At 52.6% G+C, this 19,635-nt stretch overlaps 1 protein-coding gene across 1 annotated transcript in view; it reads left to right on the forward strand.

Moving 5' to 3' along the window:
• KRTCAP2 (keratinocyte associated protein 2) overlaps positions 1–785 on the forward strand; it is a 35,855-nt gene extending 35,070 nt beyond the window's left edge. Inside the window, exons 4-5 of the mRNA XM_075848150.1 lie at positions 439–505; positions 588–785. Coding sequence (XP_075704265.1) covers positions 439–505; positions 588–708 — 188 coding nt within the window. The 3' untranslated portion in view covers positions 709–785. The remainder of the gene's footprint in view (positions 1–438; positions 506–587) is intronic.
• The last annotated feature ends 18,850 nt before the right edge of the window (positions 786–19,635 follow it).

The raw sequence follows: 19,635 nt of genomic DNA on the forward strand, positions 1-19,635 counted from the left end.
AGCCGTCTGTTCAGGCGTAAAACTCCTCCATTATGTCTGAAAAGAGAGTGCACCCAGCCTGACCGTGACATGTGATGGAGGACCGGGGTAATGGTGGCAGTGGAGGGGTCCCCTGTATAGTGGGGGGGGGGGGGGTCTGATTACTTGTGGGGGGTTGTGGGGTCCCCTGTATAGTGGGGGGTCTGATTACTTGTGGGGGGTTGTGGGGTCCCCTGTATAGTGGGGGGTCTGATTACACGTTTTGTGGGAGGGTCACCTGTATAGTGGGGGGTCTGATTATTGGGGTTGTGGGGTCCCCTGTATAGTGGGGGGTCTGATTACACGTTTTGTGGGAGGGTCACCTGTATAGTGGGGGGTCTGATTATTGGGGTTGTGGGGTCCCCTGTATAGTGGGGGGTTGTGGGGTCCCCTGTATTCTGACATCTCTCTGTGTTGCAGTCCTCGTCTGTCTCTTCGTCGCCCTCTTTGCATCGGGCTTGGTCCACAGAGTCTGCGTGACGACCTGGTCAGTATGCGCTGTGGGGGGGGGGGGGGGGGATTACTGCGCGTTCACACTTGTAATACGGCTGTCGCCCCTTCTCCTGCAGCTTCATCTTCTCCTTGGTGGAGCTCTACTACGTGAACAAGATCTCATCCAGCCTGTACCAGACGGTGACGTCCGCTGTGCCCCTCGGGAAGGTGGTCGGGAAGAACAAGAAAAGGACATAACCCCCATCATGTACCCCCCCCCCCCACATCATGTACCCCCCTCTGTCACTGTGAAATAAAGGCTCCCGGCTTTGTAATGTGGGGTCCTTGTGCTGCTGCGGTCGTGTATGGCGGAGGCTGCACCTCATTAAAAAATATAATTATTACAATGATCCAAAACCCTCCTGGAGCGGTGGTGACCCCTGACCCATCGCTGACCTCTTCTGCAGCGCTGGACAGCCTCCCTGTCCAGGAGCTGACCATCTAAATGACCCAGCGACTTCTACTCCATTCACATCCAAAGCTGTAGTCCAGGCGGCGCTCGAGTGTAGCGATCGCTGACATTATCAGGTCCTCTGCTCCCGTGGCGTCGTGTCCATTATACAGGGTGAGTCAACAAGGACGGTGCACAATGCCAGCCTCGTGTCCATAACCGGGAGAACATAATGAACGCGCTGATCTGGCAGGTGTCGCGGCGGCGTATCCTTGGACAGGGACTCCGCTATCACAGGTTGTTCAGATCCGGGGGGGGGGGGGGCAGATACGAGTCCTTGATGAAGCCCCGCAGAAAGAAGTGGCAGGGTGTTACATCTGGCGGTCGTGGAGGCCGGTGCAGTGTTGGTGAATCGTTTCCGGCGCGGCCGATCCAACGTCCCGGTAGTTTCATTCAGGTATTGGCGAACGCCCAAATGGAAAAGTGGAGGGTCAGCGCCTGCTGGTAGAGTAAGATCTGCTTAAACGTGTATCTGTGGCATAAGCCGTTCCTTTAACATGTCCAGGTAATAGCGGGTATAGGTGCAGGGGTAGCAGTGGAGCCTGGGGGCCCAAAAGCCCCTTAGCAGCATAAGAAGACACCAGTATTATATATGGTATGGGGGGCCCTATTATAGATTTTGCATTGGGGCCCAGGACATTCCAGTTCCGCCTCTTGTGGCCGGTGTCCTCGGCAGAGAAGACGGGACCGTAGACTTTGCGCCGGCTCATTGCACAAAACACGTTTGCTTCGGGTGAGTCCCTCGTGTGCTCGATAAGGGGACATGACTTTTCTGAGCCCCAAATTCTAAAATTGCGGGGATCCTTCTTCCCACCGACGGGTCGCCTCAGCGCTGAACACCCGGCAGTCAGAGACTTCTTCCTATTTCAAGCGCCCTGTATAAGGTCCAGGTTCATGGGGCGCCCGCTGGAGATTGATGCCCTCTTCTTCCCAGGGTGCAGGGCTGACTCCTCTGTGCCCACTGCTGCCCCTGTTTTGCATGGGTTTGGACTCCCGTCTCAAGGTAGGAGATCTTGGACCGAGGAGCTGACAATCTCATGCCCATGTGACTAAGTCAAGGAGTAGATGAGGCTGCGCTCTCACACGTGCGGGCTGTCCGTTACTGCACAGGTTGTTGGGACGCTGCGTTATCCGCCATGGTGGATGAGGGATCAGAGCGCAGATCCCAGCAGTGAGAAGTGCTCCCTGCCGTTTATTGGAGGGGAGGATAGCCCACTCCGCCGTGCCCATCCTAACTCCCATGGGATAATCCGATATATCTGGAGGATCCTGTGACGTGGCGGTCGGTGGGTTCCCCTCGTTGCCGGGCAGCCGGTGTATAACCGGAGACTTTCTACAAATAGCCATAATATATATATAACGCGTCCGATATTTTTGGTGCTTGTGCAGGCGTCTGCCATTCTCTCGTTGTGCAGGACACGCTGCGGATGTGTGAATATCTGACCTGTGATCGGCACTCGTATCAGTCAGTATGACCGTCTGCTCGCGATCGTTCCATAAGTTGTCCAGAAAGAAACGCCGGCTCCTGTCCACAAGAGCTGACAATCTACATTTCCGCTGAGAAGACGGTGTAACGCTGCATGTGGCCACAAGAGGGCAGGCGTGGATAATGTAGACGATCACTTCTCCGGTTTAGGGTCTGATCCCGCGTATTGTCCCCAGGAGCTTGCAGTCTAACAGCGTAGATGTCCTTCAGCAGCAGAATCCTTGTCCGTCCGTGCGCCGCAGCAGCTTACAATCTACTTTCCACAAAGGTGTCACATGTGACTCACAGCTGAGGTAATGCCAGGCTGTGCCCCCCCCCCCGCCGCCCCCCCCCCCCCCATATAAGGAATGTGACTCCGGGGTCGAGGGCAGCACTTCCTCTGGTCACTTTCATTTTTTTTTTTTAGGCAATTAACAAAATTCCTGAGGAGAAATCCATGTGTGGGGGAAGGGAGCGCTCCTAATTAACACCCCAGGACAAGCGGCTTAACTTAAACCTGAAGCTTTGTCCCCAGAAGTCTGCAGTGTGACAGGGCTGATAACAGAGAGTTGTGCAGTGCCCCCTCCTTGTCTTCATGGCCGCTCCCTCAAAACGTGGCGCCACCGCGCTGGATCATTGAGTAGCACTCGCAGGGAGGGGGGGTCACGATACTAAGACTGGCAGTTTATACCTGGGCACTCTCCTCTTAATACATCTGCTGCATCTTCCCATTCACCGTAACTTCGGCCGAGCGCCATCCAGTCCCACGCCACATTTGGACTTAAAATAAAGAAAATATAATCACCTCACCGCTCCTTTTCCGGACCCCCTCATCATTCCAGCGTGGCTCATACAACGTACAGATGCCAGGCAGCATCGAGGCCTTAAATGTAATGTATGCTTCCCATACAATGTCTGCCATCAGTACACAGAATGAGCCAAGTGGTGCCGAGGGGACCCAGAGAAGAGGTGAGCGGAGAGAAAAGAGGTGAGGGCAGAAGAGGTGAGGAGAGAAGAGGTGAGGGGAGAAGGTGAGGGGTGAACAGGTGAGGGGAGAAAAGAGATGAGGGCAGAAGAGGTGAGGAGGGGAGAAGAGGTGAGGAGAGAAGAGGTGAGGGGGGGGAGAGGAGAAGAGGTGAGGGGAGAAGGTGAGGGGTGAAGAGGTGAGGGGAGAGGAGAAGAGGTGAGGGCAGAGGAGAAGAGGTGAGGGCAGAGGAGAAGAGGTGAGGGCAGAGGAGAAGAGGTGAGGGGAGAAGAGGTGAGGGGGAGAAGAGGTGGGGAGAGAGGAGGGGAGAAGAGGGAAGAAGAAGTGAGGGAAGAAGAGGGAAGAAGAAGTGAGGGGAGAGGAGAAGAGGTGTGGGGAGAAGAGGTGAGGGGAGAGGAGAAGAGGTGTGGGGAGAAGAGGTGAGGGGAGAGGAGAAGATGTGTGGGGAGAAGAGGAAAGAAGAGGTGAGGTGAGGAGAGAAGAAAGGAGGGGAGAAGAGGTGAGGAGAGAAGAGGTGAGGGGAGAGAAGAAGAGGTGAGGGGAGAAGAGGTGAGGGGAGAAGAGGTGAGGGGAGAAGAGGTGAGGGAAGAAGAAGTGAGGGAAGAAGAGGTGAGGGGAGAGGAGAAGAGGTGTGGGGAGAAGAGGTGAGGGGAGAGGAGAAGAGGTGTGGGGAGAAGAGGTGAGGGGAGAGGAGAAGATGTGTGGGGAGAAGAGGAAAGAAGAGGTGAGGTGAGGAGAGAAGAAAGGAGGGGAGAAGAGGTGAGGAGAGAAGAGGTGAGGGGAGAGAAGAAGAGGTGAGGGGAGAGGAGAAGAGGTGAGGGGAGAGAAGAGGTGAGGGGAGAGGAGAAGAGGTGAGGGGAGAGAAGAAGAGGTGAGGGGAGAGGAGAAGAGGTGAGGGGAGAGGAGAAGAGGTGAGGGGAGAGGAGAAGAGGTGAGGGAGAAGAGGTGAGGGGAGAAGAGGTGAGGGGAGAAGAGGTGAGGGGAGAAGAGAAGAGGGGAGAGGAGAAGAGGGGAGAAGAGGTGAGGGGAGAAGAGGTGAGGGGAGAGGAGAAGAGGTGAGGGGAGAAGAGGTGAGGGGAGAGGAAGAAGAGGTGAGGGGAGAGGAGAAGAGGTGAGGGGAGAAGAGGTGAGGGGAGAGGAGAAGAGGTGAGGGGAGAGAGGTGAGGGGAGAGGAGAAGAGGTGAGGGAGAAGAGGTGAGGGGAGAGGAGAAGAGGAGAAATGGGGAGAAGAGGTGAGGGGAGAAGAGGTGAGAAGAGAGGAGAAGAGTTGAGGGGAGCAACATTTTTTAGTTAATTTGTCCAAAGGGGAAAATGGGGGTTGAGGGGGGTAGTCTGATTGTGGGGTGTAGCAAAGCAGAGGCCCCGCTTCCCAGAGTGTAATTGGCCCAGCTAGAAGCTGGCATTGATTTCCATTATACTTTACGCTAGTTTTATTGGGTAAATTATATGTCGTGCCACTGAAGCACTGCCTTCTTCCTACAAACTGGCAAAGGCGGCATAAAAAGGCCAAAAGGTGCAATTTGCGACTTTTTAACCCCAGAGAACTGGCGTCGGCAGGTTACTGAATCCCTCCCTAAGTTCACGCTGGGCGAGACGTGCCGCCCCGTTATCCAGCAAGATGACATCTGACGGGAAGAAGCTCCGGGGTACACCATGTACAATATATGATCAGCGGGCACGAGCCGTATGAGCATCTTCACAGGGTCGTGGGGTTATGATATATTATATAACCTCCCTCCCACAAAATAGCATGTCCTTGCTGGCCACAAGAGCTGACAGTCTACACTCTCCCCAGGTGTTGGTGGAGTCAGCAAGAGGTGTCTAGACTAAAAACCACAGAACAGCCGGCAGCTGAAATATCTGATCAAAGTGTCAGCTCTGTGGTCAAGACGCTGAACCCGGCAGATGTGAGGATGCAGCATGTGCTCAGTCACGCTGCTGCCTTATAGTGGCGCTCATCCCACAAGAGATGACGACGGCTGAGATCTGGCAGCTCCACCACAGACCGCCCTCCTCTTCTTCACCCCCCGGCTCCACGTTTTTTCTCCTCTGTCCATTAAATTTTCCGCTTTCACCGTTTCTATTTGTCCATTTGACATTGGGCTTTCCTTTCACCCCTTCGTCGTCTCAGGTGGTATGTGGATCACGTGAGAAGCTGCCAGCTCAGGGCCTGGGCGATGTCCGCTCCCCTGACCCCGGTGTCCTCAGGTATCTCCATCTTTGGCTTCTTTTTCTATCCCGGTTTCATCTACTTTTGTCCTCTTCTTCATCATTTCACAACAATGCAGGAAAGCGTCCTCAACCTGGAGAATGATATATTTACCCCAAAATGGCAGTGAAGCAGCCGAGGAAAGTCTTCATCACCAGTTCTTTCCAAAGTAAAGCCATCCCTGTAGTGTTATCAGCCCATATACCATGGCAGCTTCCTCTTCACCAACAGAGCTTACAATCTAATTCCTTCCCAAGCACACTGGGGAAAGTAACCATCAAGATCTTTGGTTAACAATATGGAGATGGACCCCAGCACTACCAGGACATGACGGAGCGTCCACCATTGATTCCGGAGTATACCCTGCCGGCAGCACTACCAGGACATGACGGAGCGTCCACCATTGATTCCGGAGTATACCCTGCCGGCAGCACTACCAGGACATGACGGAGCGTCCACCATTGATTCCGGAGTATACCCTGCCGGCAGCACTACCAGGACATGACGGAGTGTCCACCATTGATTCCGGAGTATACCCTGCCGGCAGCACTACCAGGACATGACGGAGCGTCCACCATTGATTCCGGAGTATACCCTGCCGGCAGCACTACCAGGACATGACGGAGTGTCCACCATTGATTCCGGAGTATACCCTGCCGGCAGCACTACCAGGACATGACGGAGCGTCCACCATTGATTCCGGAGTATACCCTGCCGGCAGCACTACCAGGACATGACGGAGCGTCCACCATTGATTCCGGAGTAGACCCTGCCGGCAGCACTACCAGGACATGACGGAGCGTCCACCATTGATTCCGGAGTATACCCTGCCGGCAGCACTACCAGGACATGACGGAGCGTCCACCATTGATTCCGGAGTAGACCCTGCCGGCAGCACTACCAGGACATGACGGAGCGTCCACCATTGATTCCGGAGTATACCCTGCCGGCAGCACTACCAGGACATGACGGAGCGTCCACCATTGATTCCGGAGTAGACCCTGCCGGCAGCACTACCAGGACATGACGGAGCGTCCACCATTGATTCCGGAGTAGACCCTGCCGGCAGCACTACCAGGACATGACGGAGAGTCCACCATTGATTCCGGAGTGGACCCTGCCGGCAGCACTACCAGGACATGACGGGGCGTCCACCATTGATTCCGGAGTGGACCCTGCCGGCAGCACTACCAGGACATGACGGAGCATCCACCATTGATTCCGGAGTAGACCCTGCCGGCAGCACTACCAGGACATGACGGAGCGTCCACCATTGATTCCGGAGTAGACCCTGCCGGCAGCACTACCAGGACATGACGGAGTGTCCACCATTGATTCCGGAGTGGACCCTGCCGGCAGCACTACCAGGACATGACGGGGTGTCCACCATTGATTCCTAAGTGGACCCTGCCGGCAGCACTACCAGGACATGACGGAGTGTCCACCATTGATTCCGGAGTGGACCCTGCCGGCAGCACTACCAGGACATGACGGAGTGTCCACCATTGATTCCGGAGTGGACCCTGCCGGCAGCACTACCAGGACATGACGGGGTGTCCGCCATTGATTCCGGAGTATACCCTGCCGGCAGCACTACCAGGACATGACGGAGTGTCCGCCATTGATTCCGGAGTGGACCCTGCCGGCAGCACTACCAGGACATGACGGAGTGTCCGCCATTGATTCCGGAGTGGACCCTGCCGGCAGCACTACCAGGACATGACGGGGTGTCCACCATTGATTCCGGAGTGGACCCTGCCGGCAGCACTACCAGGACATGACGGGGTGTCCACCATTGATTCCGGAGTGGACCCTGCCGGCAGCACTACCAGGACATGACGGAGTGTCCACCATTGATTCCGGAGTGGACCCTGCCGGCAGCACTACCAGGACATGACGGGGTGTCCACCATTGATTCCGGAGTGGACCCTGCCGGCAGCACTACCAGGACATGACGGAGTGTCCACCATTGATTCCGGAGTGGACCCTGCCGGCAGCACTACCAGGGTCTTACACACCGGGCCTGGACAACTTTGTTGCTGAGGAATTGTTGACATCCAGAACATCGTGGGAAATGTCTGCTGTGGGTCGTCCCACATCATTCAGTAAGAGGTGGGGTGTACGGGGAGCTGTACACAGGTCAGGGGGTCATGCAGTGTCTGGAGAATGTTCTCTGTGTTGTTGTGTAGGAACATGAAGAGCAGAAATCTAGTGGGAACCTCTTACTCCCGGGGCAGGAAGCCCGGCTGCTTCCTGCCTCACACTCTGCACAAACAAGCTGATCCTGTTATTGTCACCAGGGCTGGGGAGCAAGGAGCGGGGGTCACAGGAGATATCTCAGCAACGGGGCTACACTGCCCTAATCAAAAGGAAAATGTACACTAAGTGGGCAAACACCAGGGGGCACTGCCAGAGTATGGAGAACTATGACTGGCATCTTACTGCTAATCCACCGGTGTACTGTACAATGTACGAGGAATATCTACAGCATAATACCGGGTGTGGGTGAGATGCTCTGCAGAGTGGAGACATGTAATACCTGGTGTGGGTGAGATGCTCTGCAGAGTGTAGACATGTATTACCTGGTGTGGGTGAGATGCTCTGCAGAGTGGAGACATGTAATACCTGGTGTGGGTGAGATGCTCTGCAGAGTGTAGACATGTATTACCTGGTGTGGGTGAGATGCTCCGCGGTGTGTAGACATGCATTACCTGGTGTGGGTGAGATGCTCCGCGGTGTGTAGACATGCATTACCTGGTGTGGGTGAGATGCTCCGCGGAGTGTAGACATGCATTACCTGGTGTGGGTGAGATGCTCCGCAGTGTGTAGACATGCATTACCTGGTGTGGGTGAGATGCTCCGCAGTGTGTAGACATGCATTACCTGGTGTGGGTGAGATGCTCCGCAGAGTGTAGACATGCATTACCTGGTGTGGGTGAGATGCTCCGCAGTGTGTAGACATGCATTACCTGGTGTGGGTGAGATGCTCCGCAGTGTGTAGACATGTATTACCTGGTGTGGGTGAGATGCTCCGCAGTGTGTAGACATGTATTACCTGGTGTGGGTGAGATGCTCCGCAGTGTGTAGACATGTATTACCTGGTGTGGGTGAGATGCTCCGCAGTGTGTAGACATGTATTACCTGGTGTGGGTGAGATGCTCCGCAGTGTGTAGACATGTATTACCTGGTGTGGGTGAGATGCTCCGCAGTGTGTAGACATGTATTACCTGGTGTGGGTGAGATGCTCCGCAGAGTGTAGACATGTATTACCTGGTGTGGGTGAGATGCTCCGCAGTGTGTAGACATGCATTACCTGGTGTGGGTGAGATGCTCCGCAGTGTGTAGACATGTATTACCTGGTGTGGGTGAGATGCTCCGCAGAGTGTAGACATGTATTACCTGGTGTGGGTGAGATGCTCCGCAGTGTGTAGACATGTATTACCTGGTGTGGGTGAGATGCTCCGCAGTGTGTAGACATGCATTACCTGGTGTGGGTGAGATGCTCCGCAGTGTGTAGACATGTATTACCTGGTGTGGGTGAGATGCTCCGCAGTGTGTAGACATGCATTACCTGGTGTGGGTGAGATGCTCCGCAGTGTGTAGACATGCATTACCTGGTGTGGGTGAGATGCTCCGCAGTGTGTAGACATGCATTACCTGGTGTGGGTGAGATGCTCCGCAGTGTGTAGACATGCATTACCTGGTGTGGGTGAGATGCTCCGCAGTGTGTAGACATGCATTACCTGGTGTGGGTGAGATGCTCCGCAGTGTGTAGACATGCATTACCTGGTGTGGGTGAGATGCTCCGCAGTGTGTAGACATGCATTACCTGGTGTGGGTGAGATGCTCCGCAGTGTGTAGACATGCATTACCTGGTGTGGGTGAGATGCTCCGCAGTGTGTAGACATGTATTACCTGGTGTGGGTGAGATGCTCCGCGGTGTGTAGACATGCATTACCTGGTGTGGGTGAGATGCTCCGCGGTGTGTAGACATGCATTACCTGGTGTGGGTGAGATGCTCCGCGGTGTGTAGACATGCATTACCTGGTGTGGGTGAGATGCTCTGCAGTGTGTAGACATGCATTACCTGGTGTGGGTGAGATGCTCCGCGGAGTGTAGACATGTATTACCTGGTGTGGGTGAGATGCTCCGCAGTGTGTAGACATGCATTACCTGGTGTGGGTGAGATGCTCCGCGGTGTGTAGACATGCATTACCTGGTGTGGGTGAGATGCTCCGCGGTGTGTAGACATGCATTACCTGGTGTGGGTGAGATGCTCCGCGGTGTGTAGACATGCATTACCTGGTGTGGGTGAGATGCTCCGCGGAGTGTAGACATGCATTACCTGGTGTGGGTGAGATGCTCCGCAGTGTGTAGACATGCATTACCTGGTGTGGGTGAGATGCTCCGCAGTGTGTAGACATGTATTACCTGGTGTGGGCGAGATGCTCCGCAGTGTGTAGACATGCATTACCTGGTGTGGGCGAGATGCTCTGCAGTGTGTAGACATGTATTACCTGGTGTGGGTGAGATGCTCCGCAGAGTGTAGACATGTATTACCTGGTGTGGGTGAGATGCTCTGCAGTGTGTAGACATGTATTACCTGGTGTGGGTGAGATGCTCCGCAGTGTGTAGACATGTATTACCTGGTGTGGGTGAGATGCTCCGCAGTGTGTAGACATGCATTACCTGGTGTGGGTGAGATGCTCCGCAGAGTGTAGACATGTATTACCTGGTGTGGGTGAGATGCTCCGCAGTGTGTAGACATGTATTACCTGGTGTGGGTGAGATGCTCCGCAGTGTGTAGACATGTATTACCTGGTGTGGGTGAGATGCTCTGCAGTGTGTAGACATGTATTACCTGGTGTGGGTGAGATGCTCCGCAGTGTGTAGACATGTATTACCTGGTGTGGGTGAGATGCTCCGCAGTGTGTAGACATGCATTACCTGGTGTGGGTGAGATGCTCCGCAGTGTGTAGACATGCATTACCTGGTGTGGGTGAGATGCTCCGCAGAGTGTAGACATGCATTACCTGGTGTGGGTGAGATGCTCCGCAGTGTGTAGACATGCATTACCTGGTGTGGGTGAGATGCTCCGCAGTGTGTAGACATGTATTACCTGGTGTGGGTGAGATGCTCCGCAGTGTGTAGACATGTATTACCTGGTGTGGGTGAGATGCTCCGCAGTGTGTAGACATGTATTACCTGGTGTGGGTGAGATGCTCCGCAGTGTGTAGACATGTATTACCTGGTGTGGGTGAGATGCTCCGCAGTGTGTAGACATGTATTACCTGGTGTGGGTGAGATGCTCCGCAGTGTGTAGACATGTATTACCTGGTGTGGGTGAGATGCTCTGCAGTGTGTAGACATGTATTACCTGGTGTGGGTGAGATGCTCTGCAGTGTGTAGACATGCATTACCTGGTGTGGGTGAGATGCTCCGCAGAGTGTAGACATGCATTACCTGGTGTGGGTGAGATGCTCCGCAGTGTGTAGACATGTATTACCTGGTGTGGGTGAGATGCTCCGCAGTGTGTAGACATGTATTACCTGGTGTGGGTGAGATGCTCCGCAGTGTGTAGACATGTATTACCTGGTGTGGGTGAGATGCTCTGCAGTGTGTAGACATGTATTACCTGGTGTGGGTGAGATGCTCCGCAGTGTGTAGACATGCATTACCTGGTGTGGGTGAGATGCTCCGCAGTGTGTAGACATGCATTACCTGGTGTGGGTGAGATGCTCCGCAGTGTGTAGACATGTATTACCTGGTGTGGGTGAGATGCTCCGCAGAGTGTAGACATGTATTACCTGGTGTGGGTGAGATGCTCCGCAGTGTGTAGACATGTATTACCTGGTGTGGGTGAGATGCTCCGCAGTGTGTAGACATGCATTACCTGGTGTGGGTGAGATGCTCCGTGGAGTGTAGACATGCATTACCTGGTGTGGGTGAGATGCTCCGCAGTGTGTAGACATGCATTACCTGGTGTGGGTGAGATGCTCCGCAGAGTGTAGACATGCATTACCTGGTGTGGGTGAGATGCTCTGCAGTGTGTAGACATGTATTACCTGGTGTGGGTGAGATGCTCCGCAGTGTGTAGACATGCATTACCTGGTGTGGGTGAGATGCTCCGCAGTGTGTAGACATGTATTACCTGGTGTGGGTGAGATGCTCCGCAGAGTGTAGACATGTATTACCTGGTGTGGGTGAGATGCTCCGCAGTGTGTAGACATGCATTACCTGGTGTGGGTGAGATGCTCCGCAGAGTGTAGACATGCATTACCTGGTGTGGGTGAGATGCTCTGCAGTGTGTAGACATGCATTACCTGGTGTGGGTGAGATGCTCCGCAGAGTGTAGACATGTATTACCTGGTGTGGGTGAGATGCTCCGCAGTGTGTAGACATGTATTACCTGGTGTGGGTGAGATGCTCTGCAGTGTGTAGACATGTATTACCTGGTGTGGGTGAGATGCCCTGCAGAGTGTAGACATGTATTACCTGGTGTGGGTGAGATGCCCTGCAGAGTGTAGACATGTATTACCTGGTGTGGGTGAGATGCTCCGCAGTGTGTAGACATGCATTACCTGGTGTGGGTGAGATGCTCCGCAGTGTGTAGACATGTATTACCTGGTGTGGGTGAGATGCTCCGCAGTGTGTAGACATGTATTACCTGGTGTGGGTGAGATGCTCTGCAGTGTGTAGACATGTATTACCTGGTGTGGGTGAGATGCTCCGCAGTGTGTAGACATGTATTACCTGGTGTGGGTGAGATGCTCCGCAGTGTGTAGACATGTATTACCTGGTGTGGGTGAGATGCTCCGCAGTGTGTAGACATGTATTACCTGGTGTGGGTGAGATGCTCTGCAGTGTGTAGACATGTATTACCTGGTGTGGGTGAGATGCTCCGCAGTGTGTAGACATGTATTACCTGGTGTGGGTGAGATGCTCCGCAGTGTGTAGACATGTATTACCTGGTGTGGGTGAGATGCTCTGCAGTGTGTAGACATGCATTACCTGGTGTGGGTGAGATGCTCTGCAGTGTGTAGACATGCATTACCTGGTGTGGGTGAGATGCTCCGCAGTGTGTAGACATGTATTACCTGGTGTGGGTGAGATGCTCTGCAGTGTGTAGACATGTATTACCTGGTGTGGGTGAGATGCTCCGCAGTGTGTAGACATGCATTACCTGGTGTGGGTGAGATGCTCCGCAGTGTGTAGACATGTATTACCTGGTGTGGGTGAGATGCTCCGCAGAGTGTAGACATGTATTACCTGGTGTGGGTGAGATGCTCCGCAGTGTGTAGACATGTATTACCTGGTGTGGGTGAGATGCTCCGCAGTGTGTAGACATGTATTACCTGGTGTGGGTGAGATGCTCCGCAGTGTGTAGACATGTATTACCTGGTGTGGGTGAGATGCTCCGCAGTGTGTAGACATGTATTACCTGGTGTGGGTGAGATGCTCCGCAGTGTGTAGACATGTATTACCTGGTGTGGGTGAGATGCTCCGCAGTGTGTAGACATGTATTACCTGGTGTGGGTGAGATGCTCCGCAGTGTGTAGACATGTATTACCTGGTGTGGGTGAGATGCTCCGCAGAGTGTAGACATGTATTACCTGGTGTGGGTGAGATGCTCTGCAGTGTGTAGACATGTATTACCTGGTGTGGGTGAGATGCTCCGCAGTGTGTAGACATGTATTACCTGGTGTGGGTGAGATGCTCCGCAGTGTGTAGACATGTATTACCTGGTGTGGGTGAGATGCTCCGCAGTGTGTAGACATGCATTACCTGGTGTGGGTGAGATGCTCCGCAGTGTGTAGACATGCATTACCTGGTGTGGGTGAGATGCTCCGCAGTGTGTAGACATGTATTACCTGGTGTGGGTGAGATGCTCCGCAGTGTGTAGACATGTATTACCTGGTGTGGGTGAGATGCTCCGCAGTGTGTAGACATGCATTACCTGGTGTGGGTGAGATGCTCCGCAGTGTGTAGACATGCATTACCTGGTGTGGGTGAGATGCTCTGCAGTGTGTAGACATGTATTACCTGGTGTGGGTGAGATGCTCCGCAGTGTGTAGACATGCATTACCTGGTGTGGGTGAGATGCTCTGCAGTGTGTAGACATGTATTACCTGGTGTGGGTGAGATGCTCTGCAGTGTGTAGACATGCATTACCTGGTGTGGGTGAGATGCTCCGCAGTGTGTAGACATGCATTACCTGGTGTGGGTGAGATGCTCCGCAGTGTGTAGACATGTATTACCTGGTGTGGGTGAGATGCTCTGCAGAGTGTAGACATGTATTACCTGGTGTGGGTGAGATGCTCTGCAGTGTGTAGACATGTATTACCTGGTGTGGGTGAGATGCTCTGCAGTGTGTAGACATGTATTACCTGGTGTGGGTGAGATGCTCTGCAGTGTGTAGACATGTATTACCTGGTGTGGGTGAGATGCTCTGCAGTGTGTAGACATGTATTACCTGGTGTGGGTGAGATGCTCCGCAGTGTGTAGACATGTATTACCTGGTGTGGGTGAGATGCTCCGCAGTGTGTAGACATGTATTACCTGGTGTGGGTGAGATGCTCTGCAGTGTGTAGACATGCATTACCTGGTGTGGGTGAGATGCTCTGCAGTGTGTAGACATGCATTACCTGGTGTGGGTGAGATGCTCCGCAGTGTGTAGACATGCATTACCTGGTGTGGGTGAGATGCTCCGCAGTGTGTAGACATGCATTACCTGGTGTGGGTGAGATGCTCCGCAGTGTGTAGACATGCATTACCTGGTGTGGGTGAGATGCTCCGCAGTGTGTAGACATGCATTACCTGGTGTGGGTGAGATGCTCCGCAGTGTGTAGACATGTATTACCTGGTGTGGGTGAGATGCTCTGCAGTGTGTAGACATGTATTACCTGGTGTGGGTGAGATGCTCCGCGGTGTGTAGACATGTATTACCTGGTGTGGGTGAGATGCTCCGTGGAGTGTAGACATGTATTACCTGGTGTGGGTGAGATGCTCTGCAGTGTGTAGACATGCATTACCTGGTGTGGGTGAGATGCTCCGCAGTGTGTAGACATGTATTACCTGGTGTGGGTGAGATGCTCTGCAGTGTGTAGACATGCATTACCTGGTGTGGGTGAGATGCTCCGCAGTGTGTAGACATGTATTACCTGGTGTGGGTGAGATGCTCCGCAGTGTGTAGACATGTATTACCTGGTGTGGGTGAGATGCTCCGCAGTGTGTAGACATGTATTACCTGGTGTGGGTGAGATGCTCCGCAGTGTGTAGACATGTATTACCTGGTGTGGGCGAGATGCTCCGCAGTGTGTAGACATGCATTACCTGGTGTGGGTGAGATGCTCTGCAGTGTGTAGACATGTATTACCTGGTGTGGGTGAGATGCTCCGCAGTGTGTAGACATGTATTACCTGGTGTGGGTGAGATGCTCTGCAGTGTGTAGACATGCATTACCTGGTGTGGGCGAGATGCTTCGCAGTGTGTAGACATGTATTACCTGGTGTGGGCGAGATGCTCCGCAGTGTGTAGACATGTATTACCTGGTGTGGGTGAGATGCTCCGCAGTGTGTAGACATGTATTACCTGGTGTGGGTGAGATGCTCTGCAGTGTGTAGACATGTATTACCTGGTGTGGGTGAGATGCTCCGCAGTGTGTAGACATGCATTACCTGGTGTGGGTGAGATGCTCCGCAGTGTGTAGACATGTATTACCTGGTGTGGGTGAGATGCTCTGCAGTGTGTAGACATGCATTACCTGGTGTGGGTGAGATGCTCCGCAGAGTGTAGACATGTATTACCTGGTGTGGGTGAGATGCTCCGCAGAGTGTAGACATGTATTACCTGGTGTGGGTGAGATGCTCTGCAGTGTGTAGACATGTATTACCTGGTGTGGGTGAGATGCTCCGCAGTGTGTAGACATGCATTACCTGGTGTGGGTGAGATGCTCTGCAGTGTGTAGACATGCATTACCTGGTGTGGGTGAGATGCTCTGCAGAGTGTAGACATGTATTACCTGGTGTGGGTGAGATGCTCTGCAGTGTGTAGACATGTATTACCTGGTGTGGGTGAGATGCTCTGCAGTGTGTAGACATGCATTACCTGGTGTGGGTGAGATGCTCTGCAGTGTGTAGACATGCATTACCTGGTGTGGGTGAGATGCTCTGCAGAGTGTAGACATGTATTACCTGGTGTGGGTGAGATGCTCCGCAGTGTGTAGACATGCATTACCTGGTGTGGGTGAGATGCTCTGCAGAGTGTAGACATGCATTACCTGGTGTGGGTGAGATGCTCCGCAGTGTGTAGACATGTATTACCTGGTGTGGGTGAGATGCTCCGCAGTGTGTAGACATGCATTACCTGGTGTGGGTGAGATGCTCCGTGGAGTGTAGACATGTATTACCTGGTGTGGGTGAGATGCTCTGCAGTGTGTAGACATGTATTACCTGGTGTGGGTGAGATGCTCCGCAGTGTGTAGACATGCATTACCTGGTGTGGGCGAGATGCTCCGCAGTGTGTAGACATGTATTACCTGGTGTGGGTGAGATGCTCCGCAGTGTGTAGACATGTATTACCTGGTGTGGGTGAGATGCTCCGCAGTGTGTAGACATGTATTACCTGGTGTGGGTGAGATGCTCCGCAGTGTGTAGACATGTATTACCTGGTGTGGGTGAGATGCTCCGCAGTGTGTAGACATGCATTACCTGGTGTGGGTGAGATGCTCCGTGGAGTGTAGACATGTATTACCTGGTGTGGGTGAGATGCTCTGCAGTGTGTAGACATGTATTACCTGGTGTGGGTGAGATGCTCTGCAGTGTGTAGACATGTATTACCTGGTGTGGGTGAGATGCTCCGCAGTGTGTAGACATGTATTACCTGGTGTGGGTGAGATGCTCCGCAGTGTGTAGACATGTATTACCTGGTGTGGGTGAGATGCTCCGCAGTGTGTAGACATGCATTACCTGGTGTGGGTGAGATGCTCCGTGGAGTGTAGACATGTATTACCTGGTGTGGGTGAGATGCTCCGCAGTGTGGAGACATGTATTACCTGGTGTGGGTGAGATGCTCCGCAGTGTGTAGACATGCATTACCTGGTGTGGGTGAGATGCTCCGCAGTGTGTAGACATGCATTACCTGGTGTGGGTGAGATGCTCCGCAGTGTGTAGACATGCATTACCTGGTGTGGGTGAGATGCTCTGCAGTGTGTAGACATGTATTACCTGGTGTGGGTGAGATGCTCCGCAGTGTGTAGACATGCATTACCTGGTGTGGGTGAGATGCTCTGCAGTGTGTAGACATGTATTACCTGGTGTGGGTGAGATGCTCCGCAGAGTGTAGACATGTATTACCTGGTGTGGGTGAGATGCTCTGCAGTGTGTAGACATGTATTACCTGGTGTGGGTGAGATGCTCCGTGGAGTGTAGACATGTATTACCTGGTGTGGGTGAGATGCTCTGCAGTGTGTAGACATGTATTACCTGGTGTGGGTGAGATGCTCCGCAGTGTGTAGACATGCATTACCTGGTGTGGGTGAGATGCTCTGCAGTGTGTAGACATGTATTACCTGGTGTGGGTGAGATGCTCCGCAGTGTGTAGACATGTATTACCTGGTGTGGGTGAGATGCTCTGCAGTGTGTAGACATGTATTACCTGGTGTGGGTGAGATGCTCCGCAGTGTGTAGACATGTATTACCTGGTGTGGGTGAGATGCTCTGCAGTGTGTAGACATGTATTACCTGGTGTGGGTGAGATGCTCTGCAGTGTGTAGACATGTATTACCTGGTGTGGGTGAGATGCTCCGCAGTGTGTAGACATGTATTACCTGGTGTGGGTGAGATGCTCTGCAGTGTGTAGACATGTATTACACTAGCTCTGGCTGGTCCTGTGCTGAGGACGTTGCACGCACCGACTTCTGATCATCTTTCCTTTGGGTGGTGAGAATAAAATGTTCCTACGATTCTCCTATTTCTTTCTGGGGGAGGTACATAGAGGTATATAGAGGGCAGAGAGGTACATAGAGGTATATAGAGGGCAGAGAGGTACATAGAGGTACATAGAGGTATATAGAGGGCAGAGAGGTACATAGAGGTATATAGAGGGCAGAGAGGTACATAGAGGTATATAGAGGGCAGAGAGGTACATAGAGGTATATAGAGGTATATAGAGGGCAGAGAGGTATATAGAGGTACATAGAGGTACATAGAGGTATATAGAGGGCAGAGAGGTACATAGAGGTATATAGAGGGCAGAGAGGTACATAGAGGTATATAGAGGGCAGAGAGGTACATAGAGGGCAGAGAGGTACATAGAGGTATATAGAGGTACATAGAGGTATATAGAGGTACATAGAGGTATATAGAGGGCAGAGAGGTACATAGAGGTATATAGAGGGCAGAGAGGTACATAGAGGTACATAGAGGTATATAGAGGGCAGAGAGGTACATAGAGGTATATAGAGGGCAGAGAGGTACATAGAGGTATATAGAGGGCAGAGAGGTACATAGAGGTATATAGAGGTATATAGAGGGCAGAGAGGTACATAGAGGTATATAGAGGGCAGAGAGGTACATAGAGGTATATAGAGGGCAGAGAGGTACATAGAGGTACATAGAGGTACATAGAGGTATATAGAGGGCAGAGAGGTACATAGAGGTATATAGAGGGCAGAGAGGTACATAGAGGTATATAGAGGGCAGAGAGGTACATAGAGGTATATAGAGGGCAGAGAGGTACATAGAGGTATATAGAGGGCAGAGAGGTACATAGAGGTATATAGAGGGCAGAGAGGTACATAGAGGTACATAGAGGGCAGAGAGGTACATAGAGGGCAGAGAGGTACATAGAGGGCAGAGAGGTACATAGAGGTATATAGAGGGCAGAGGTACATAGAGGGCAGAGAGGTACATAGAGGTACATAGAGGTATATAGAGGGCAGAGAGGTACATAGAGGGCAGAGAGGTACATAGAGGTATATAGAGGGCAGAGAGGTACATAGAGGTATATAGAGGGCAGAGAGGTACATAGAGGTATATAGAGGGCAGAGAGGTACATAGAGGTATATAGAGGGCAGAGAGGTACATAGAGGTACATAGAGGGCAGAGAGGTACATAGAGGGCAGAGAGGTACATAGAGGGCAGAGAGGTACATAGAGGTATATAGAGGGCAGAGAGGTACATAGAGGGCAGAGAGGTACATAGAGGTATATAGAGGGCAGAGAGGTACATAGAGGTATATAGAGGGCAGAGAGGTACATAGAGGTATATAGAGGGCAGAGAGGTACATAGAGGTACATAGAGGTACATAGAGGTATATAGAGGGCAGAGAGGTACATAGAGGTATATAGAGGGCAGAGAGGTACATAGAGGTACATAGAGGGCAGAGCGGTACATAGAGGTATATAGAGGGCAGAGAGGTACATAGAGGTACATAGAGGGCAGAGAGGTACATAGAGGTATATAGAGGGCAGAGAGGTACATAGAGGTATATAGAGGGCAGAGAGGTACATAGAGGTATATAGAGGGCAGAGCGGTACATAGAGGTACATAGAGGGCAGAGAGGTATATAGAGGGCAGAGAGGTACATAGAGGTACATAGAGGGCAGAGAGGTACATAGAGGGCAGAGAGGTACATAGAGGTACATAGAGGTATATAGAGGGCAGAGAGGTACATAGAGGTACATAGAGGTATATAGAGGGCAGAGAGGTACATAGAGGTACATAGAGGTATATAGAGGGCAGAGAGGTACATAGAGGTACATAGAGGGCAGAGAGGTACATAGAGGTACATAGAGGGCAGAGAGGTACATAGAGGGCAGAGAGGTACATAGAGGGCAGAGAGGTGCAGAGAGGTACATAGAGGTATATAGAGGGCAGAGAGGTACATAGAGGGCAGAGAGGTACATAGAGGTACATAGAGGGCAGAGAGGTACATAGAGGTACATAGAGGGCAGAGAGGTACATAGAGGTACATAGAGGGCAGAGAGGTACATAGAGGTACATAGAGGGCAGAGA

Source organism: Rhinoderma darwinii, unplaced genomic scaffold (genome assembly GCF_050947455.1).
Source record: "Rhinoderma darwinii isolate aRhiDar2 unplaced genomic scaffold, aRhiDar2.hap1 Scaffold_2115, whole genome shotgun sequence".
NCBI lineage: Eukaryota > Metazoa > Chordata > Amphibia > Anura > Rhinodermatidae > Rhinoderma > Rhinoderma darwinii.